This window comes from Hypanus sabinus, assembly GCF_030144855.1.
Source record: "Hypanus sabinus isolate sHypSab1 chromosome 24 unlocalized genomic scaffold, sHypSab1.hap1 SUPER_24_unloc_8, whole genome shotgun sequence".
NCBI classification, from domain to species: Eukaryota; Metazoa; Chordata; class Chondrichthyes; order Myliobatiformes; family Dasyatidae; genus Hypanus; species Hypanus sabinus.
This window is the reverse complement of record NW_026778951.1, coordinates 84,935-108,414: the sequence shown is the minus strand read 5'-3', so window position 1 is coordinate 108,414 and position 23,480 is coordinate 84,935. Positions and strand designations below refer to the sequence as shown.

The 23,480-nt window shown below is 56.1% G+C and overlaps 1 protein-coding gene across 5 annotated transcripts in view; it reads left to right on the top strand.

Annotated features, from left to right (window-relative positions):
• Positions 1-830: 830 nt before the first annotated feature.
• Positions 831-23,480, top strand: part of lig1 (ligase I, DNA, ATP-dependent) — a 49,467-nt gene continuing 26,817 nt past the window's right edge. For 4 of the 5 annotated variants that reach the window (XM_059957676.1, XM_059957673.1, XM_059957674.1 and 1 more), the window contains exons 1-11: positions 831-950; positions 2,533-2,601; positions 2,803-3,013; positions 4,335-4,461; positions 11,240-11,359; positions 12,468-12,773; positions 13,070-13,181; positions 14,360-14,470; positions 14,565-14,621; positions 19,325-19,497; positions 19,683-19,849. In XM_059957676.1, coding sequence (XP_059813659.1) covers positions 934-950; positions 2,533-2,601; positions 2,803-3,013; positions 4,335-4,461; positions 11,240-11,359; positions 12,468-12,773; positions 13,070-13,181; positions 14,360-14,470; positions 14,565-14,621; positions 19,325-19,497; positions 19,683-19,849 — 1,470 coding nt within the window. In that variant the 5' untranslated portion in view covers positions 831-933. The remainder of the gene's footprint in view (positions 951-2,532; positions 2,602-2,802; positions 3,014-4,334; positions 4,462-11,239; positions 11,360-12,467; positions 12,774-13,069; positions 13,182-14,359; positions 14,471-14,564; positions 14,622-19,324; positions 19,498-19,682; positions 19,850-23,480) is intronic. The other variant, XM_059957677.1, reaches the window with a different exon arrangement.

Below are 23,480 nucleotides of genomic sequence, written 5' to 3'. Positions count from 1 at the left end.
TAAATGACCTGGATGAGGAAGCGGCGGATGCATTATTTAGTTTGACACAAAGGTTGGGGGTGCTGTGGATAGTGTGGAGGGCTGTCAGAGGTTACAGCGGGACATTGATAGGATGCAAAACTGGGCTGAGAAGTGGCAGATGAAGTTAAACGCGTGAAGTGGTTCATTTTGGCAGGATATAGTGTTAACGATAATACACTTGGCAGTGTGGCAGTGGAGGATCAGCGGGATCTCGGGGTCCGAGACCATCGGACACTCAAAATTGCTGCGCAGGTTGACTCTGTGGTTAAGAAAGCGATGCATTGGCCTTCATCAATCGTGGAGTTGAATTCAGGAGCCGAGAGGTAATGTTGCAGCTCTATAGGACCCTGGTCAGACCCCACTTGGAGTACTGTGCTCAGTTCTGGGAGGTTGTGGAAGCCGGGGTGTAGAGGAGATTTACAAGGACCTTGCCTGGACTGGGGACCATGCATCATGAGTGAACTCGGCCCTTTCTCCTTGGAGTGGAGGAGGGTGAGAGGAGATGGCAGGGTGAAAGGGCTGGAGAAATCCAGGTTGGAATAGGGAGGGTCGCCTCATGGGAGAGCCCGGGTTTCCCCCGACTGCGCGCCGGCTGTCCTCACAGCCTGGTCACTGATTGGCTACGGTCGCCATATCGCACCGCCCCCGTCAGTGAGCTGTAATCTTGATTGACGTCGATCTCTGGACTCTGATTGCCTGTACATCTGTTCCCAGTTCTAATTGGATGGTCAGCACCCCCCCTGCTGTGATTGGATGTGTGTCCTCACTGGCGCCCCTTTCGGGTTCCGATTGGCTAGTGGGAGATGAGCCGGAAGCCGAGTAGCCCTTTCACCCGGAAGTTATATTTTGGCGCGCAGAGCGAGCAGGAGAGCGGAGCCTGGTCCCACTCCGGATCCCGGGTTATACGTTACCATGCAACGGAGTATTGCGTAAGGAGGGGGACGGGACCGAGGCAGATCCCCTTCCCCTTCCTCCTTCCCTTGTTGGGGGGGGGTCGGCATTCCACTTCCCCTTGTTGAGGGGGGGTGGGTGTGGACCTCCCTTCCCACTTCCCCCCTTTCCCTTGTTGAAAGCGGTGGGTAGGTATTTCCTCTCCCCTTGCCCCGTCACCCCTTCCCCCATTCCACATCCGCTGGTTGAGGGGAGTAGGCGGGGATTTCCCCCCCCTCGTCTCCCCACCCCCCCACCACTCCCCTTTCCCCCTCCCCATCCCCCTTCCTGTTGAGGGGAGTAGGTGGGTATTCCCCTGCTGTCACCCTTTCCCCCCCATTTCCACCCTCCCCACTTCCTCCCCCCACTCTCCTCTTCCTCCATTCTGTTGAGGGTGTGGGTGGGTATTCCCCTTCCCCTTGTGGACCCCACCTCCTTCCCCTTCCCGTTTAGGGGAGTGGGTAAGTATTCAGCCTAGTCTCCCCTCCCCACCTTCCCTTCTCCCCTGCCCCCAACCCTCTTCCCCCCAAACCCCAACTCCTCCCCACCCACTTCCTCTGCCCCGTCCCCCTCCCATCTCCCGTCCCCTTTCCCCCTGCCCCATCCCTTTCCCCCTTCCCCGTCCCCCTTCCCCATCCCTTTCCCCCATTGCCCCTACCTTTCCCAACTCTCTCTTCCCCTCCCTCTCTCCATTCCCCCCACTCCTTCTCCCACAGCTCCCCTCTGCCCCTTCCACCTCTCACCTCCCTATCCCCATTCCCCCTTCCCCCATCCTTTTGAGGGGATGGGTATTCCCCTTCTCCTCCCCCTACCAATCCCCTATCCCCCTTCCCCTTGTTGAGGGGCTGTGGGTGGGTAATCCCCTCCTGTCTCCCTCTTTCCCCCCTTCCTCCCCCACCGGCCTTCCCCCGAACCCCACTCCTCCATCTCCCAACTGCCCCTTCCCTCCTCCCCACTTCCTCTCCAACTCCCCTTCCCCCCATCCTGTTGAGGGGGTGTGTGTTTATTCCCATTGGGCGTGTATTCCTGTTACTGTGGGTGGTGGGATATATTTCTGTTCCCAGCGGGGTATAATCCTGTCCCTGGGGCTGGGGGGGGGGGTGGAAATATATTCCCATTCCCAGGGGTAAGGGGGCTAGATTCTGGTTCCTGGGGGTGGGGGGGTATTCCCATTCTCGGGTGTATGCAGGACATATTCCTGTTCACAGGCTGGTGGGATATATTTCTTTTTTTTGGGGAGGGGGGGAGGGTATATATTCCTGTTGCCGGGGATGGTGGGGGGGGGGAGTATACGCTCCCATCTCTAGGTGGGGGGATATATTTCTATTCCCAGAGGTGGTTGGGTATATTCCCATTTCTGGGAGGGGGGAGTATACTCCTGTTTCTAGAGGGGGGGGTGAGGGGGGATATAATTCCGTTCCCAGGGTTGTTGGGTATATTCCTGTTCCCGAGAGTGGAGGGGAGATATATTCCTGTTCCTGGGGATGGTGGGGGGGGGGGGAATATTCTCGTTCCGGGGCGTGGGGGTATAATACTGTTCAGAGACATTCTGGAACTGTCTCTCATTCTGCCCCCACACAGATCGTTCTTTCAGCCCCTGAAGGGAGAGGGACAGGTCAAAAAATGTCAGGAAGGTCCCACAGAAGGGCGGTAAGTCTTACCCTTCCGTTCTACTCCCCTGCCTGTTTACCGACTTCCCAACCTCCTCTCCTCCAGCGTAAAATATCCCCCTCCCCTGCATGCACCTCCTTGCCCTCCCCCATTGTAGAGTTCTCTCCCCCTTCTCCGTCTCCCTGGACTGCATCCCCTAACCTCCCTTCCACTGACTGTGTCCTTGCTCCCTGTCCGCAGACGGCCCACGTCCCCACTGAAGCCTCGGACCACACTGACTGAGGAGGAGGGGTTGGTGTCTCCGGTGAAGCCCCGTAGCCGCAGGGTCGGCCGGGTTCTGGAGAGCGAGGATGAGGAGGATGCAGTGAGTGGGAGCGAAGAGGAGGAAGCGCCAGAGTCAGCTGATGTCCCCTTGGATGAAAGGAAGTCCTTGGCACCAGAGGCAGGAGAGGTGAGCTTGACTAATCTCTGTCTAGACCCTGCCCCACTCGGCATTGAGACTAGGGTCTCTTACCTGTAGATGGTGGGGGGGTTGGCGGTGTTAGTAAGTTCACAGACAATAGAGTTTCGTGATGTGGACGGTGTAAAACATTGCCAAACGATACAGCGGGATAGCGATCAGTTACAGTTCTCTGAAGAAATGGCTGATGGAGTTTAACCCGTGCAAGTGTGAGGTGTTGGACTTTGGCAGGTCAGCTGTAAGGGGACTGGGCATAGGAAATGGCAGGGCCCTTAATATTTTGATGTGCAAGGGTATTTTGTGGTCCAAGTACACTTAGCTCCTGCCGAAAGGGAGAACATCGCAGAGGACCGTGTACTCTAAGTGTCACAGAAACAGGAGGTGAGCAATCACGGGAGTATTCTATAGGGTTGTTGTAGGTTGACAGAATGCCAGACTGCGCTGATGAGTGACAGATGGTGTTCAAAGTGCGAGTCATTCACATTGGGAGGCAGTATACATGGCTAGTGGCAAGATCCCTCAAAAGTTGATAGGGTGGTTAAGAAGGCACGTGGTGTGCTGGCCGCCTTTAGTCAGGAAACATTTCAAGAGCCACAAGATGATGTTGCAGCTCTATAAAACTCCAGTTCGACCGCACTTGGAGTATTATATATAACCACATACTATATAACAATTACAGCACGGAAATAGGCTATCTCAGTCCTTCTAGTCCGTGCCGACGCTTACTCTCACCTAGTCCCACTGACCTGCACTCAGCCCATAACTCTCCATTCCTTTCCTGTCCATATACATATCGAATTTTACTTTAGATGACAATACCGAACCTGGCTCTACCACTTCTACTGGAAGCTCGTTCCACACAGCTACCACTGTCTGAGTAAAGAAATTCCCCCTCGTGTTACCCTTAAACTTTTGCCCCCTAATTCTCAAATCGTGACCTGAATATTGCAGTCATACTGGTCGTCTCATTACAGGAAGTATGTGAAAGCTTTTGAGGGGTGCTGCCTGGATTAGAGACCGTGTCTTAGGAAATTTGAGTCAGCCAGGGCTTTTCTGTTTTTTTCCCAGGCTAAGACAAGAGGGCAAAATTTTGGGTAGTCTTGTTGCAGCAGTGTAAACTGTGGTTGGGCCATACTTGGAGGATTGTGGTCGCCCTGTTACAGGAAAGGTGGGGGGGCTTTGGAGAGAGTGCAGAAGAGGTTCACCAGGATGCTGCCTGGATTAGAGGGTATGAGCTATAATGACAAACTTGGTTTCTTTTCACTGTGTTCCTGGTGGGTTCTGCACTGACCTCCTTCTCCTCCTCCTCCAGCCTCCTGGACACACAGCTGCCTTTTCGGTCAGTGCCTCTCCCCCACCAACTTCTGCTCTACTAGCGGACGACAGTCCAGTGGACGCTGGCCTTCCGGCTCACCGCGGCTTCCCGCGCCGGCGTACAGGTTGGAAGCGCTTTTCCACTGATACACATACAGTTGTCCGGGGAAGAGCTCTGCTTGCATATTGTTCCTATGGATCCAATTGTTACACAGTGCATTGAGGTAGAATTAGAATTGATGTTCTGGTGTTTGCCAAGCTTGGCGATTAGCTGTGACAGTTTCAGTGCTCAGCTGTTTGTGTTTCTCTGTGTGTGCTCGTGTTTATACAGGGCCCTCCCTGTTCAAGAATTTTTAAAAACATGGTTCTCTTCTGATAACTCCCAACAAACATCTCAAAATAGAAACCAACTAGAAACCCTGAAGAGCCCACAGAAGGCAAAGGTCAACTGAATGGTTAGCCAATCAGGAACTGGGGGCCGGTATAAACGTGAGCTCTCCCAGAGAGAAACGCCAACAGCTGTGCATGGTTCGTGGCACCTCGACTGGTGATGAAACGTCAGTAAGTTAATTGCCAAGCTCAGCGGACACCGCAGTGTCAACAGCTCATCCCCAGCTACCAGCATCCTAGAGAACTAGAATTGTCACGTGTACATGTGTAGCCTTAAAGCTCTGCTTTCTGCAGAGTGAGGGGAAGGAGCAGTCTGATTTGGAAGGTTTACTGAGTTCTCAAGCATTCTGTGTTGGTACTGGACGTTACCTCCCTGCTGGATAAATGGCTGTGCAGAGTCCTAGTTACCATAGGCTGAGCATCTTCTCGGGGAGTACTCCCACCCCAGGTGGGGAAGAGGAATATGAGACTCGGAGCAAACACGAGGAAATCTGCAGATGCTGGAAATTCAAACAACACACACGAAATGCTGGTGGAACACAGGGTCTCGGCCCGAAAGATCGACAGTGCTTCTCCCTATAGATGCTGCCTGGCCTGCTGTGTTATGAGACTCAGATGCTGGATGAGTGGCAGTGCTCTGATGATGTGAAAAGACTGTAGCGAGTCTGAGGGAGCAGGCTGCTGACGTAGTGACATCCTTAAAGACACACAACCTCTTTGCTGCTTCTGCGGGCTACATGTAGGTGTTAGAAAATGATTAGGCACAACTGGAAGCCCGATAGAGCTTACGGGGTTTCGGAACATCTTTCAGGAGAAAGGGAAGAAACTCTCAGCTGGAGAGATAGCTGAGTTGCGTGTGATGTAGAGAGGCCATCCAAATGGCTGAGGTGAATCGGGAAAGAATGGGCCAAGTGGTGAAAGGCGCAGTCACAGGACACGATCGTTCAGGGTCTCCAGATGTCTTGTAAGATGTGCTCCCCTCCCTCGTTTGTTGTGCTGATCAGAGAAGGAGAATGCGATGGGGACACGCGAGTTCTCTGCCAGCCGGGTACAGCCCTTTGCAGGCCCAGCCCAGGGAGTGATAGAGTTTAGAACGGAGATGTCCTGGTTGCTATCAGTGGGTGCAGCCACCCCACCTGACAAAACGGACAGGGTGTCGGATCCCCTGAGAGGACAGAGGGCTGCCATTGAGCGGGGTCCCACGAGAAGGGGAGCGACTGGTATTGTCTGCTATAACTGGGGAAGAGGGACACCGGGCGGGAATGTGGAGGCTGGGAAAGCCTTCGGAGAGCGAACCACCAGGTGCCTAGAGATATCGGGACCCAGTGAGAGAATGGCTCGATGTCTTGAGGGGAACAGCAATATATCAAGGAGCACCCTAAAGCAAAAATCCCTATTCCTGAAGGCTTAGTGGGGCTGAGCTCCAGTGTGTCGCTATGGCTAGAGGGTGTTTATGCTAGAGTCATGCTTGACACAGGCTCTCAGGTTACTCTGGTGTACTGTTCACTTTACAACTGGTATTTCATGTATTTACAATTTTGACATCACTCTGTGCTAGAGATCTGGAGTCTTAGTACAGATGATTATCCGTATGGTGGTTACTTGTTTGAAGCTGGAGTTTTTGGAGGCAGATGTGGGAGGAGCTGAGGTCCTTGATACGTTAGTGTTGGTTTGTCTGGATCCGGTCGAGAAGGGCAAAGCTTCAATTCTTGTGGGGACAAATGTTCCTATTGTGAAGAGGCTAGTGGGACCCTGCAAGGAGAAAGTTTTCTGAAAACATTGTCATTTCATCCTGTGTTCTGAGCTATGACCACACTGGATGATGAGCATAAATGGGGAGTCTGTGTAGTACACCCAGTCCAAACCAGCTGTGTTACGGTCTGGGGGGAGTAGCTATGGAATGCCTGATGCTCAGGTCCTCTTGGTGGATGCTCCGGAAGACCACGAAGAGGAGTCATGCTCACTCGCTGGGGTACCGGTGAGGCTCGAACTGCCCAACTCAGTCGGGCAGGTAATTAGGATGAATGTGATAGTCACAAAGACTTCAGAGAGGGAGGTCACCCTCAGGCGCGGATGCTAATGGTGTGCTTCTTTCCGGTGATGGTAATGTCTAATGTCGCTGTAAGATAAGCTGGCAAGAAACTCTCCAAAAGAGGGAAAGTTGACTTTGGGGACTCCCCAGTACCTGGAGATTGAAGGAGGCGGTCGATAGAGAAGATGTTGAAGCTGTAAGATGTCTTTTCTACTGATGAGTTTGAAGTGGGTTGTTCCAAGAGCGCTTGCCACGTCATCCGGGTGACAGAGGACACCCCGTTCACAGAAAGGTCGCGGCAACTGACTCCTGCAGAGGTGGAAGACATCTGGCAGCATCTGCGGAAGGTGGGATGATCACTGAGTCCAGAAGCCCTTCTGAGTCTCCAATAGGCATGGCCAGGAAGGTATATGGGTGGACTATTGGACTCTGAAAAGCTGTACAGTCCCTGACCAACATATGGTCCTGAGTTTCGAGGTCGCATTGTGGTGCGAAGTGGCTGCCAGATCCCCACGAGTCAGGCTGACAAAGAGAAGACGGCTTTCATACGTCCACTGGCATCTTCCCATTTGAAAGGCTGCCCCAGGGCATATAAGGAGCCTCAGCCACTTTTCAGCATGTCATAGAAAAAACAATGGGAGATATGAACTTGCTTGAGATGTTGGTGTACCTGGATGATTTCATAGTGTTCGGGTCCACCTTGAAGGAACATGAAGCCAGGTTACTAAAGGTGCCGGGCCACCTGAAAGCTGAAGGGTTAAAACTTTCTCTGGACAAGTGCAAGTTCTGCAGACGTCTGTCAAGTCTGTTGGGCACATAGTCTCATGGAACGGAGTAGAAACAGAAAGTCTGCAGCACAATACAGGCCCTTTGCCCACAAACATGTCCCTACCTTACCTTACCTAAGGATCTAAGAGGCGGTGACCATGTGGCCAAACCCCCAGACTGAAGGCTTTGCGCCCGTTCCTTGGAGTCTGGGCTTGTGAAGGACTACACAAGCCTTCCGTTCGGTTACCCTCCCTTGGGGAAGAACGGGAGGAGGATGAAAGGCGACGATGGTAAAGATTATCTTAGCCCTCAGAGCCTTTAGGAGCGAGGTGGGATAGGAAATGTGAAGAGGCCTTTCAGCTGCTGAAGGAGCTGCTGATGAAAATGCCTGTGCTGGCGTTTGCAGATCCCGGTTGCCGTATGTATTGCAAACGGATGCCAGCTGAGAGGGGTTAGGGGGTGTCCTGTATCAGGATCAGGGCACGGGGTTGAGACCTGGCGTGTTTGTCAGATGGAGTCTGTCACCCTCTAAGCGAAACTAGTGGGGTTCCTGGCACTGAAGTGGGCTGTGGTGGATGCCCAAGTGACTACATGGTGCCAAGTTTGAGGTGAGGATGGACAACAGGTGGTTGTCAGCATTGTCTGCCTATGATTTCAGCTTGAGGGACTGGATAGGGATGGAGAGTGGGAGAGCGTTCCTGCCCCTGGAGTCAAAGCCATGGGCCAGTTTTCCATCACTGGGAAGGCACAGGAAGGGCAAGGGCAGAGTTACAAGCTCACTGACCTGGCTGCTCTGGAGACAAAGCAGATGTCAGTCCAGGGGAAGTGGCAGCTGCTCAGTGAGCTGATCTGTGTATCTTCGGTCAGCGGTTGTGAAAGGGGACATGGCCTAAGAGGAAACACTCTGCTGTGTCTCTGCTACAGAGGGAATGGCCCCAATTGGACCCCATACCGGGTCATGTCACCTCAGACAGGCCTTGGCATTTCCAGCTGGTTCTGCCTGAGAAATGTCAGAGAATTGTGTTGCAGAGTCTCTTCATGACGATTCCGGTCATTTGGGGGTTGACAAGAACTACAGTTGGTCAGAGATCGATTCTACTGGTCCCGAATGAAGCTGGGGGTCGAAGAGTACTGCAAGAGTACTCCGGAGGAAGATGCTGCTTACGAGGGCAGCTCCATTATCCCACTTGCAGAGTGTGAGCCACTTGATCTGGTGTGTATGAATTCCTTTCAACAGAGCCAGGTGCCAGCAACATGGCGAATGTCTTGGTTATTACCGATCAGTACACCAGATATGCGCAAGCCTTTCCTACCAAGGATCTGTGGAAGAAGATATCCAGAGCTGACACCGTATTGAGCAAGGAAGGGTTAATGATCTTTAAATGTAAAATCAAAGTCTCTGTACTCTGTGCTGCTGACAATGTGCCTTTCAGTCAGGCTGATTGAAATAACTGTTCTTAGTCAAAGAATCATCACATGTCTGGTATACTCTTTTGAGAAATTAACACTGAAGTGAATGTGTGACTACTCAGGGACGTATCCTGCAACTTCGCTGCTCAGCAGAACTGCCATTGAAGATCCTCCTTCTGATTGTGTTTTTCTCTCATATGCTTGGGATATAAATAAGAGCGTGACCCGTTGTCAGACAGACTCTCACGAACTCCGCTTTTAAGAGGATGGGCTCTCCATGATATCATGCTACAACAAAGGTGTTCTGAAGCGATCTCCCTCCGTGTCTCAGTGTTAGTTCTTTTTCCGCAATGACAGGCTCAGAGGGTGTCCTTGTGGCCGAAGTGTTGTGGGAGAAATATTTTATTTATCATGGCCTCCCCAGGTGGATATATAGCGATCAGGGATGGGATTTCGAGAGGGTGATCCCCAGGTCAGGAGGTTCAATCAGACCTTGCTAGACACACTCGGAACCTTGGAGATTAATAAAAAGAACAAGTGGAGTCCGCTGCTGCAATTGTACAGAGAATGAAGCTACCGGGTACTCGATGTATTATCTTGGTGTGAAGTGAGGTAACCTGCTGACCCCTGTTTTGGGATTGGCAGGGAAGACTTACCTTACCTCAGACAGAAGGGAGCTGAAAAAGGCTTACAAATTACCTGCGGTCTTGATTCTGATTGGTAGCCAAGGGAATAAGAGGGGGTTAAGTTCTCCCAATTAATTCCTGGAGACAAAGAATTTGGGGCTCCCTGGGAAGCGTAAGTTGGCGGACTGTTGGGCAGCTACGCCCAATGTAGTGGAGAGTCAGATGTCAAACGTACCAGTTTATCAGGATGTGAACGGGCCTATCATTAGAACCACCTTCTACCTTTGGGGCAAGAGATGTGTGTTGACCCAGAGCCTAACCTGGACCAAACACCTATTCAGAGGACTCTGTGTCCACGTGGGGAACCGAAGGACTAGACCAGATCTCCCCCCCCCCCCCCCCCCCACCGAATGTGATAATGGATGGAGGTGTGATATCTGCTGCCCTTTGTAAACTCCCCAATAATCCATGAAGTGACTCCCACCCCCTTTCACACTGAGACTGGCAGTGGAGAGGCGGGTTTGTGGTTAGAAAATACGGGAGACTGAAGGTGAGCTCAGGCAGGTGACGAGGGGAGGTGTCGGGAGGTGTCAGGAGGCACGAGTACTGGCAGGGAAGGGCCTCCCCAGTTAGACAGGCAAGAACCTAGAAGGTGTCTGAAGCTAAAGAAGTAGATGGGGTCCCGGAGTCAGGAAACCCCCAGGCAGACTGGCCTATGTCATTTCCAGAGGACGCAGAACCCTTGCTGAGATATGGCACTGCTATTTACACCTGGCTTGTATGAAAGGGTGACAAATTATCTCAATGTCATGAGAACATGACTGATATTGGTGGAGGGAGAGCGTAACACCCTGGGAAAGGTTTTACTGCTGACGTAGTGGTTTTTCTGTAGAAGTGTTTAGGTTATGGTTAAAGGTGCTTTGGATTGTGAGCCATCGGACCGAGGGAGTGGGTTTTTGTGTTGTGGGAGATGCTGCAGAGAACTGGTCAGAGGATTCGATCTGGTTGGGGTCTGTGAAGGGTGCTGAGGTCTTCTGATGGTCGGTGAATATGCCTTTTGGAAGAGTTGAGCTCCAACTTGTACACGTTTGACTGTTTAATTATAATGGGCCCTTTTTGGGTTTTTTTTATTAGCCCTTTAGTCAACTTGAGATTCATAAATATTCCTTTGGTTGTGTGCAGTGTGTTGTCTCTTATTTCTTGGAACCCATTTGTAACGGAGCAGCAAGTTGCAAGTTTGGGGCGGGAGAGCCATCTCATTCTCACGGGTTCGCCTGGACTCCCGAGTCTTAACCCAAGGAAGCTGGAGGAAACTTTCAGACATAATGTTCATACAGATCAGATCAGTACCGTGCACTGAGGCAGAATCAGACTCTGCCTTATTTCTACTGACACGTTGTGAAATCTGTTGTTTCATATCAGCAATACACATAAACATTACCATAAATAACAAGCTATACACATAAAAAATAAGTGGTGCTGTTCCCTAAACATTTGAGTGTATATCTTAGTGCCCCTGGATCTCCTCCCTGATGGTAACAATGGGAAGAAGGTTAGAAAACAATGCGGAGCCTCAGAGAAAGTGCAATGCAGGCAGACTATGAGGAGCAAAACCCTACTGAAGTCTCTCTCCCTCTCTCTTCCCCCCCACCCCCGCCATCTCCCTCTCTCCCTTAGCCCGTAAGCAGCTGCCTAAGCGGAAGATTGATGTGAGGAGACAGGTTAATGGTGATACCGAGAGTCAGGAGGAGGAGGAGGAGGAGGAGGAGAGATCGGCAAAGTGGCAACGTCTGGAAGGTATTTGGGGAAATGGGAGGGAGGGGGGATTTTCCTGGCTGGTGGGGTGGGTCATACTGGGACTGTAGACGGTCAGGGTAAATGGGAAGTGGACAGGTCACGTTAATAGAACACAGACTAGTACAGCACATTACAGGCCCTTCAGCCCACAATGTTGCACAGACCCTCAAACCCTGCCTCTCATATAACCCCCCACCTTAAATTCTTCCATATATCTGTCTAGTAGTCTCTTAAACTTCACTAGTGTATCTGCCTCCACCACTGACTCAGGTAGTGCATTTCATGCACCAACCACTCTCTGAGTGAAAAACCTTCCTCTAATATCCCCCTTGAACTTCCCACCCCTTACCTTAAAGCCATGTCCTCTTGTCTTGAGCAGTGGTGCCCTGGGGAAGAGGCGCTGGCTGTCCACTCTATCTATTCCTCTTAATATCTTGTACACCTCTGTCATGTCTCCTCTCATCCTCCTTCTCTCCAGAGAGTAAAGTCCTAGCTCCCTTAATCTCTGATCATAATGCATACTCTCTAAACCAGGCAGCATCCTGGTAAATCTCCTTTGTACCCTTTCCAATGCTTCCACATCCTTCCTATAGTGAGGCGACCAGAACTGGACACAGTACTCCAAGTGTGGCCTAACCAGAGTTTTATAGAGCTGCATCATTACCTCGTGACTCTTAAACTCTATACCTTGACTTATGAAAGCTTTCTTAACTACCCTATCTACTTGTGAGGCAACTTTCAGGGATCTGTGGACATGTACCCCCAGATCCCTCTGCTCCTCCACACTACCAAGTATCCTGCCATTTACTTTGTACTCTGCCTTGGAGTTTGTCCTTCCAAAGTGTACCACCTCACACTTCTCTGGTTTGAACTCCATCTGCCACTTCTCAGCCCACTTCTGCATCCTATCAATGTTTCTTTGCAATCTTAGACAATCCTCTACACTATCCACAACACCACCAACCTTTGTGTCGTCTGCAAACTTGCCACCCTTCTGCCCTCACATCCAGGTCGTTAATAATGGTCGTTGTCTTTAATCTGTCTCTCCGGATATCCGTGTTCCTCCATGCAACCAAATTTTCCCATGATATTCCTTGGTTGTTCCCAGCAGGTGAAGCAGATGACAAGATTTCTGAGATGGAGACAGAGGTCATGGAGGAGACCCAGGGCGACAGGGAACAAGATCTTAAACAGAATATTGAAACAACTGAGTGTGGGGAGATGTGTGGAGACTCCAGGTATGGTGAAGGTGTCAGGATTGGAGTGGAGCAGCAGGGTGCGGAATCAGAATCCGCAGCCTCAGACAGTTCGAAGGAAGCAGGCACAACACCAGAGGAGTCCGTGAGCAGCGGATCAAATATAAAAGGGCATGAAAAGGAGGGGAAAAGCAAACAATTGATCAACAGCTTCTTCGGTGAGTGAGTGGGAAGGGTTGGTCCCATTGGGAGAGTGATCGGTGGATGTGGATGGGATCCTGTTGGGAGTGTGAATGGGAAGGGATGGGATCCCATTGGGAATGTGAACGGTGGGCATGTGGGAAGGGATGGGGTCCTGTTGGGAGTGTGAATGGTGGGCGTGAGTGGGAAGGGCTGGGATCCCATTGAGACTCTGGACAGTGGCAACGAATGGGAAAAGTTGGGATGGGTTATTCCAGATGTGTTTGCTGGGGAATTTCTGAGCAGTGAGATTGTGGGTTTGTGTTGTCCACAGCTCCCAGAAAAGCCTGTTCCAAAGCCCAGACAGAGTTGAAGAAAGACTCATCAGAGAATGGTAACACAGACGACAAGTCCCTCCAAACCTCCAAAAAGACAAGCACCAACAGGTAGGGTGAGAGTGCTACACCAAGGTTGGCACTGTGGATGTGAGCTGTTCTTTAAACCCACCGGATCTGGGACCCTATCACCTGCTCTGTGAAACTCAGTGGGATTCCCGTCTCTCAGAGCCCCGGAAGCCTGAGTCCTGCTCCTTCTGAGTGCCCCCGCCCCACTGCTCCCTCTGCCCTAACCCACGCCCCCTCTCAGAGGCCCAGTCATCTGCCTTCACCTCGCCTCCTGCTCCCTCTTAACCCATTGGGACCCTGTCTGCAATGTAGTTCTGACCTTTTAATGTACTCCAAAATCAATATAACCCTTCCCTGCCCCATAGCACTCCACTTTTCTGTCATCCATGTGCCTATCCGATAGATTTTTAAATGTTCGCGACATGTCTGCCTCTATCACCCCCTCTAACAAATTCCACTCACCTACCACATTCTGCAAAAGAAAGCTACCCTTGACATCCCTTCAATACGCTCCTCCAATCATCTTAAAATGCCCTCTTTGTTTAGTCTCCTGAGAAAGAGGCACTGCTGATCTTTGTGAAAGTGTGGTTGTACCAGGACAGGCTATTGGTGATGGTCACATCCTCTTAGCCTCAGGAAAACGATGTTGATAGGAACAATTACACCCTGCCAGCCTCCTGAAGTCAATTTCCAGCTCTGTTGTTTTCTTGATGGTGGGCATAGGCATGCTGTGTTGGTGTTGGAATTTGTGGTGACCCCCAGCACATCCTTCAATATGTTGTTCGATGCACATGTGATAATTGCATCTGAATCTAATCCTGAGGGAAAGGTCGTTGTCTCTATCTCCTCCTTGTACTTGGAATCATTATTGTTTGAGATGCACTCCACCACGGTGGTGTCATCTGCAAACACATGTTGGAATCAGAGCTGACGGTAGCCTTGCAGCCCTGAGTGCACAGGGAGGAGAGCAGTGGGCTGAGGATGCAGCCTTGTGGAAGTGTTGCTGTCTATCCTTAACGACTGCAGTCTGTTGGTCATGAAGTTGAGGATCTAGTTGGAGATGGAGGTGTGGACTCCCAGATCTAGATGGCCACAGTGCCTATGCTTACTGTTTGCACTGTACTATCTGCAGTGACCTAAACCTAACCCAGTCGCGGAGAGTGGTGTTGACTCCCAGACGATGGCACTGATGTTGCCTTACGCTGACAATTCCTTTTCAGTTTCTTCTCAAAATCCAAAGAGAGAGCGGAGCCCAGTGTACCACAGACGTACAATCCAGGAAAATCTCACTACCATCCCATTACAGATGCCTGCTGGAGTCAGGGACAGAGGTGAGGAAAGGGGACAGGTTGGGATTTCCGGCGTGACGGTGGGGGAGGAGTTTGTCACGTTTCTATAGTCTCTGCATCCTCTCTCCCCATCCAGGGTTCCGTATCTGGCTGTAACGCAAACCTTCGAGAAGATCGAGGCAGAGACAGCTCGGTAAGGCTGACCCCAGTGAGCTGGGTGATGGTGTAAGGAGGGGATTTCAGCATGATCACCTGCAGTATGGGAGGGAATTTACCTGGAGCACTGACCACCTCCAGTTGGGGTAGGATTTTCCCCATGACGCCTGGCAGCGGGAGAGGGTGATTTCCCCGTGACTCCGGCAGTGGGAGAGGGGGATTTCCCCGTGACACCTGGCAGTGGGAGAGGGGGTTTTCCCCGTGACTCCGGCAGTGGGAGAGGGGGATTTCCCCGTGACGCCTGCAGTGGGAGAGGGGGATTTCCCCGTGACTCCGGCAGTGGGAGAGGGGGTTTTCCCCGTGACACCTGGCAGTGGGAGAGGGGGTTTTCCCCGTGACTCCGGCAGTGGGAGAGGGGGATTTCCCCGTGACGCCCGGCAGTGGGAGAGGGGGATTTCCCCGTGACGCCCGGCAGTGGGAGAGGGGGATTTCCCCGTGACGCCTGCAGTGGGAGAGGGGGATTTCCCCGTGACGCCCGGCAGTGGGAGAGGGGGATTTCCCCGTGACGCCCGGCAGTGGGAGAGGGGGATTTCCCCGTGACGCCCGGCAGTGGGAGAGGGGGATTTCCCCGTGACGCCCGGCAGTGGGAGAGGGATTTCCCCGTGACGCCGAGAGAGGGGAATTTTCCCGTGATGCCCGGCAGCGGGAGAGGGGGATTTCCCCGTGACGCCCGGCAGTGGGAGAGGGATTTCCCCGTGACGCCGGGAGAGGGGAATTTTCCCGTGATGCCCGGCAGCGGGAGAGGGGGATTTCCCCGTGACGCCCGGCAGCGGGAGAGGGGGTTTTCCCCGTGACTCCGGCAGTGGGAGAGGGGGATTTCCCCGTGACTCCGGCAGTGGGAGAGGCAGATTTCCCCGTGAAGCTGAGAGAGGGGATTTCCCCGTGACGCCTGACAGTGGGAGAGGGGGATTTCCCCGTGACTCCGGCAGTGGGAGAGGGGGATTTCCCCGTGACGCCCGGCAGTGGGAGAGGGGGATTTCCCCCTGACGCCCGGCAGTGGGAGAGGGGGATTTCCCCGTGACTCCGGCAGTGGGAGAGGGGGTTTTCCCCGTGAAGCTGAGAGAGGGGGATTTCCCCGTGACGCCCGGCAGTGGGAGAGGGGGATTTCCCCGTGACGCCCGGCAGTGGGAGAGAGGAATTTCTCCATGATGCCCGGCAGTGGGAGAGGGGGATTTCCCCGTGACACCTGGCAGTGGGAGAGGGGGATTTCTCAGTGGCGCCTGGCAGTGGGAGAGGGGGATTTCCCCGTGACTCCGGCAGTGGGAGAGGGGGATTACCCCATGACTCCGGCAGTGGGAGAGGGGGATATCCCCATGACTCCAGCAGTGGGAGAGGGGGATTTCCCCATGACTCCGGCAGTGGGAGAGGGGGATTTCCCCGTGGCGCCTGGCAGTGGGAGAGGGGGATTTCCCCATGACTCCGGCAGTGGGAGAGGGGGATTTCCCCGTGGCGCCTGGCAGTGGGAGAGGGGGATTTCCCCGTGACACCGGCAGTGGGAGAGGGGGTTTTCCCCGTGAAGCTGAGAGAGGGGATTTCCCCGTGACGCCCGGCAGTGGGAGAGGGGGTTTTCCCCGTGAAGCTGAGAGAGGGGGATTTCCCCGTGACTCCGGCAGTGGGAGAGGGGGATTACCCCATGACTCCGGCAGTGGGAGAGGGGGATATCCCCATGACTCCAGCAGTGGGAGAGGGGGATTTCCCCATGACTCCGGCAGTGGGAGAGGGGGATTTCCCCGTGGCGCCTGGCAGTGGGAGAGGGGGATTTCCCCATGACTCCGGCAGTGGGAGAGGGGGTTTTCCCCGTGAAGCTGAGAGAGGGGATTTCCCCGTGACGCCCGGCAGTGGGAGAGGGGGATTTCCCCGTGACGCCCGGCAGTGGGAGAGAGGAATTTCTCCATGATGCCCGGCAGTGGGAGAGGGGGATTTCCCCGTGACACCTGGCAGTGGGAGAGGGGGATTTCCCCGTGACTCCGGCAGTGGGAGAGGGGGATTACCCCATGACTCCGGCAGTGGGAGAGGGGGATATCCCCATGACTCCGGCAGTGGGAGAGGGGGATTTCCCCATGACTCCGGCAGTGGGAGAGGGGGATTTCCCCATGGCGCCTGGCAGTGGGAGAGGGGGATTTCCCCGTGACACCGGCAGTGGGAGAGGGGGATTTCCCCGTGACTCCGGCAGTGGGAGAGGGGGATTTCCCCATGACTCCGGCAGTGGGAGAGGGGGATTTCCCCGTGGCGCCTGGCAGTGGGAGAGGGGGATTTCCCCGTGACACCGGCAGTGGGAGAGGGGGATTTCCCCGTGACTCCGGCAGTGGGAGAGGGGGATTTCCCCGTGACTCCGGCAGTGGGAGAGGGGGATTACCCCATGACTCCGGCAGTGGGAGAGGGGGATATCCCCATGACTCCGGCAGTGGGAGAGGGGGATTTCCCCATGACTCCGGCAGTGGGAGAGGGGGATTTCCCCGTGGCGCCTGGCAGTGGGAGAGGGGGATTTCCCCATGACTCCGGCAGTGGGAGAGGGGGATTTCCCCATGACTCCGGCAGTGGGAGAGGGGGATTTCCCTGTGACGCCTGCAGTGGGAGAGGGGGATTTCCCCGTGACTCCGGCAGTGGGAGAGGGGGATTTCCCCGTGACGCCCGGCAGTGGGAGAGGGGGATTTCCCCGTGACACCCACAGTGAGAGAGGGAGATTTCCCCGTGACACCCGCAATGGGAGAGGGGGATTTCCCCGTGACTCCGGCAGTGGGAGAGGGGGATTTCCCCGTGACACCCGGCAGTGGGAGAGGGGGATTTCCCCGTGACTCCGGCAATGGGAGAGGGGTATTTCTCCGTGACTCCGGCAATGGGAGAGAGGGATTTCCCCGTGACGCTCGCAATGGGAGAGGGGGATTTCCCCGTGACTCCGGCAGTGGGAGAGGGGGATTTCCCCGTGACACCCAGCAGTGGGAGAGGGGGATTTCCCCGTGACGCTCGCAATGGGAGAGGGGGATTTCCCCGTGACTCCGGCAATGGGAGAGGGGTATTTCTCCGTGACTCCGGCAATGGGAGAGAGGGATTTCCCCGTGACGCTCGCAATGGGAGAGGGGGATTTCCCCGTGACTCCGGCAGTGGGAGAGGGGGATTTCCCCGTGACACCCAGCAGTGGGAGAGGGGGATTTCCCCGTGACGCTCGCAATGGGAGAGAGGGATTTCCCCGTGACTCCGGCAGTGGGAGAGAGGGATTTCCCCGTGACGCTCGCAATGGGAGAGGGGGATTTCCCCGTGACTCCGGCAGTGGGAGAGGGGGATTTCCCCGTGACACCCGGCAGTGGGAGAGGGGGATTTCCCCGTGACGCTCGCAATGGGAGAGGGGGATTTCCCCGTGACGCCCGGCAGTGGGAGAGGGGGATTTCCCCGTGACGCTCGCAATGGGAGAGGGGGATTTCCCCGTGACGCTCGCAATGGGAGAGGGGGATTTCCCCGTGACTCCGGCAGTGGGAGAGAGGGATTTCCCCGTGACGCTCGCAATGGGAGAGGGGGATTTCCCCGTGACTCCGGCAGTGGGAGAGGGGGATTTCCCCGTGACACCCGGCAGTGGGAGAGGGGGATTTCCCCGTGACGCTCGCAATGGGAGAGGGGGATTTCCCCGTGACGCCCGGCAGTGGGAGAGGGGGATTTCCCCGTGACGCTCGCAATGGGAGAGGGGGATTTCCCCGTGACGCTCGCAATGGGAGAGGGGGATTTCCCCGTGACTCCGGCAGTGGGAGAGAGGGATTTCCCCGTGACGCTCGCAATGGGAGAGGGGGATTTCCCCGTGACTCCGGCAGTGGGAGAGGGGGATTTCCCCGTGACTCCGGCAGTGGGAGAGGCAGATTTCCCCGTGACTCCGGCAGTGGGAGAGGGGGATTTCCCCGTGACTCCGGCAGTGGGAGAGGGGGATTTCCCCGTGACTCCGGCAGTGGGAGAGGCAGATTTCCCCGTGACTCCGGCAGTGGGAGAGGGGGATTTCCCCGTGACTCCGGCAGTGGGAGAGGCAGATTTCCCCGTGACTCCGGCAGTGGGAGAGGGGGATTTCCCCGTGACTCCGGCAGTGGGAGAGAGGGATTTCCCCGTGACACCCGGCAATGGGAGAGGGGTATTTCTCCGTGACTCCGGCAGTGGGAGAGGCAGATTTCCCCGTGACTCCGGCAGTGGGAGAGAGGGATTTCCCCGTGACGCCCGCAATGGGAGAGGGGGATTTCCCCGTGACTCCGGCAGTGGGAGAGGCAGATTTCCCCGTGACTCCGGCAGTGGGAGAGGGGGATTTCCCCGTGACTCCGGCAGTGAGAGAGGGGGATTTCCCCGTGACTCCGGCAGTGGGAGAGGGGGATTTCCCCGTGACGCCCGCAATGGGAGAGGGGTATTTCTCCGTGACACCCACAGTGAGAGAGGGGGATTTCCCCGTGACACCCACAGTGGGAGAGGCAGATTTCCCCGTGACTCCGGCAATGGGAGAGAGGGATTTCCCCGTGACGCCCGCAATGGGAGAGGGGGATTTCCCCGTGACACCCGGCAGTTGGGGCAGAATTCCCTGTGAGAACTGACAGGGATTGTTAATTGATTGCTTCAGTGCCGCTCCTTTAACTCAGCTGGTGAGGGCAAGCGTGCCTCAGGCCTTCTTTACTACCCTGTTTGTCTGGTCCTGATCTCAGCCCTTTGGTCCCCCAGGCTGAAGAACATCGAGATGTTGAGTAATCTGCTGCGATCAGTGATTGCACTGACTCCTGACGATCTGCTTTCTTGTGTCTACCTGTGTCTGAACCAGCTGGGACCTGCCTACGAGGGACTGGAGCTGGGGGTGGGAGACACCATCCTGATGAAAGCAGTGGCCCAGGCCACAGGTGAGATTGAGGGGTGACAGATTGACCCAGCTGTCCTTCCCTTCCTCCCATACCCACACCCCTTTTCCCTCTCAGGAATCACCCCTCCCCCTCCCCCTCCCCTAGGACGTCCCAGCATCCGTCTCTCGCGTGCACTTTTGCTCTCTCTTATGTACCTGATCCTCTCTTACCTCCCATCTTTGCAGGTCGCCAGCTGGAGCGGGTGAAGCAGGAGGCGCAGGAGAAGGGAGACCTGGGGCTGGTGGCAGAGAGCAGCCGTAGCACCCAGAGAACCATGTTCACCCCAGCGCCCCTCACCATCCACACCGTCTGCAGCCGGCTGAGGGACATTGCCCATATGGGGGGCACTGCTGTGAGTGGGGGAGATGGGGGTCACTGCTGTGAGTGGGGGGAGATGGGGTCACTGCTGTGACTGAGGGGGTAATAGGGCTCACTACTGTGAGTGGGGAGATGGGAGTCACTGCTGTGAGTGTGGGGGGAGATGGGGGTCTCTGCTGTGAGTGGGGAGATGGGGGTCACTGCTGTGAGTGGGGAGATGGGGGTCACTGCTGTGTGGGGGGAGGGGGGTCACTGCTGTGAGTGGGGGGAGATGGGGGTCACTGCTGTGAGTGGGGGGAGATGGGGGTCACTGCTGTGAGTGGGGGGAGATGGGAGTCACTGCTGTGAGTGGGGGGAGATGGGGGTCACTGCTGTGAGTGGGGGGAGATGGGGGTCACTGCTGTGTGTGGGGGTGATGGGGTCACTGCTGTGAGTGGGGGGAGATGGGGATCACTGCTGTGAGTGGGGGATGGGGATCACTGCTGTGAGTCGGGGGAGATGGGGGTCACTGCTGTGAGTGGGGGGAGATGGGGGTCACTGCTGTGAGTGGGGGGAGATGGGGGTCACTGCTGTGTGGGGGGAGATGGGGATCACTGCTGTGAGTGGGGGGAGATGGGGTCACTGCTGTGAGGGGGGAGAGATGGGACTCTGCTATGAGTGGGGGGAGATGGGGGTCACTGCTGTGAGTGGGGGGAGATGGGGGTCACTGCTGTGAGTGGGGGGAGATGGGGGTCACTGCTGTGAGTGGGGGGAGATGGGGGTCACTGCTGTGAGTGGGGGGAGATGGGAGTCACTGCTGTGAGTGGGGGGAGATGGGGGTCACTGCTGTGAGTGGGGGGAGATGGGGGTCACTGCTGTGTGTGGGGGTGATGGGGTCACTGCTGTGAGTGGGGGGAGATGGGGATCACTGCTGTGAGTGGGGGATGGGGATCACTGCTGTGAGTGGGGGGAGATGGGGGTCACTGCTGTGAGTGGGGGGAGATGGGGGTCACTGCTGTGAGTGGGGGGAGATGGGGGTCACTGCTGTGTGGGGGGAGATGGGGGTCACTGCTGTGAGTGGGGGGAGATGGGGGTCACTGCTGTGAGTGGGGGGAGATGGGGGTCACTGCTGTGAGTGGGGGGAGATGGGGGTCACTGCTGTGAGTGGGGGGAGATGGGGTCACTGCTGTGAGGGGGGAGAGATGGGACTCTGCTATGAGTGGGGGGAGATGGGGGTCACTGCTGTGAGTGGGGGGAGATGGGGGTCACTGCTGTGAGTGGGGGGAGATGGGGGTCACTGCTGTGAGTGGGGGGAGATGGGGGTCACTGCTGTGAGTGGGGGGAGATGGGGGTCACTGCTGTGAGTGGGGGTGATGGGGTCAGTGCTGTGAGTGGGGGGAGATGGGGTCACTGCTGTGAGGGGGGAGATGGGGGTCACTGCTGTGAGTGGGGGGAGATGGGGGTCACTGCTGTGAGTGGGGGGAGATGGGGGTCACTGCTGTGAGTGGGGGGAGATGGGGGACACTGCTGTGAGTGGGGGGAGATGGGGGACACTGCTGTGAGTGGGGGGAGATGGGGGTCACTGCTGTGAGTGGGGGGAGATGGGGGTCACTGCTGTGAGTGGGGGGAGATGGGGGTCACTGCTGTGAGTGGGGGTGATGGGGTCAGTGCTGTGAGTGGGGGGAGATGGGGTCACTGCTGTGAGGGGGGAGATGGGGGTCACTGCTGTGAGTGGGGGGAGATGGGGGTCACTGCTGTGAGTGGGGGGAGATGGGGGTCACTGCTGTGAGTGGGGGGAGATGGGGGACACTGCTGTGAGTGGGGGGAGATGGGGGACACTGCTGTGAGTGGGGGGAGATGGGGGTCACTGCTGTGAGTGGGGGGAGATGGGGGTCACTGCTGTGAGTGGGGGGAGATGGGGGTCACTGCTGTGAGTGGGGAGAGATGGGGGTCACTGCTGTGTGGGGGTGATGGGGTCACTGCTGTGAGTGGGGAGAGATGGGGGTCACTGCTGTGAGTGGGGAGATGGGGGTCACTGCTGTGAGTGGGGGGAGATGGGGGTCACTGCTGTGAGTGGGGGGAGATGGGGGTCACTGCTGTGAGTGGGGGGAGATGGGGGTCACTGCTGTGAGTGGGGAGATGGGGGTCACTGCTGTGAGTGGGGGGAGATGGGGGTCACTGCTGTGTGTGGGGGGAGATGGGGGACACTGCTGTGTGTGGGGGGAGATGGGGGTCACTGCTGTGAGTGGGGGGAGATGGGGGACACTGCTGTGTGTGGGGGGAGATGGGGGACACTGCTGTGAGTGGGGGGAGATGGGGGTCACTGCTGTGTGGGGGTGATGGGGTCACTGCTGTGTGTGGGGGGAGATGGGGGACACTGCTGTGTGTGGGGGGAGATGGGGGTCACTGCTGTGAGTGGGGGGAGATGGGAGTCACTGCTGTGAGTGGGGGAGATGGGGGTCACTGCTGTGAGTGGGGGAGATGGGGGTCACTGCTGTGAGTGGGGGAGATGGGGGTCACTGCTGTGTGTGGGGGGAGATGGGGGTCACTGCTGTGTGTGGGGGGAGATGGGGGTCACTGCTGTGTGTGGGGGGGAGATGGGGGTAACTGCTGTGAGTTGGGGGAGATGGGGGTCACTGCTGTGTGTGGGGGGAGATGGGGGACACTGCTGTGTGTGGGGGGGAGATGGGGGTCACTGCTGTGAGTTGGGGGAGATGGGGGTCACTGCTGTGTGTGGGTGGAGATGGGACTCTGCTGTGAGTGGGGGAGATGGGGGTCACTGCTGTGAGTGGGTGGAGATGGGGGTCACTGCTGTGAGTTGGGGGAGATGGGGGTCACTGCTGTGTGTGGGGGGAGATGGGGATCACTGCTGTGAGTGGGGGGAGATGGGGGTCACTGCTGTGTGTGGGGGTGATGGGGTCACTGCTGTGAGTGGGGGTGATGGGGTCACTGCTGTGTGTGGGGGGAGATGGGGGTCACTGCTGTGTGTGGGGGTGATGGGGTCACTGCTGTGTGTGGGGGTGATGGGGTCACTGCTGTGAGTGGGGGGAGGGGGGTCACTGCTGTGTGTGGGGGTGATGGGATCACTGCTGTGTGTGGGGGGAGATGGGGGTCACTGCTGTGAGTGGGGGGAGATGGGGGTCACTGCTGTGTGTGGGGGTGATGGGGTCACTGCTGTGAGTGGGGGTGATGGGGTCACTGCTGTGTGTGGGGGGAGATGGGGGTCACTGCTGTGTGTGGGGGTGATGGGGTCACTGCTGTGTGTGGGGGTGATGGGGTCACTGCTGTGAGTGGGGGGAGATGGGGGTCACTGCTGTGTGTGGGGGTGATGGGATCACTGCTGTGTGTGGGGGGAGATGGGGGTCACTGCTGTGAGTGGGGAGAGATGGGGTCACTGCTGTGAGTGGGGAGATGGGGGTCACTGCTGTGTGGGGGGAGGGGGGTCACTGCTGTGAGTGGGGGTGATGGGGTCACTGCTGTGTGTGGGGGGAGATGGGGGTCACTGCTGTGTGTGGGGGTGATGGGGTCACTGCTGTGTGTGGGGGTGATGGGGTCACTGCTGTGAGTGGGGGGAGATGGGGGTCACTGCTGTGTGTGGGGGTGATGGGATCACTGCTGTGTGTGGGGGGAGATGGGGGTCACTGCTGTGAGTGGGGAGAGATGGGGTCACTGCTGTGAGTGGGGAG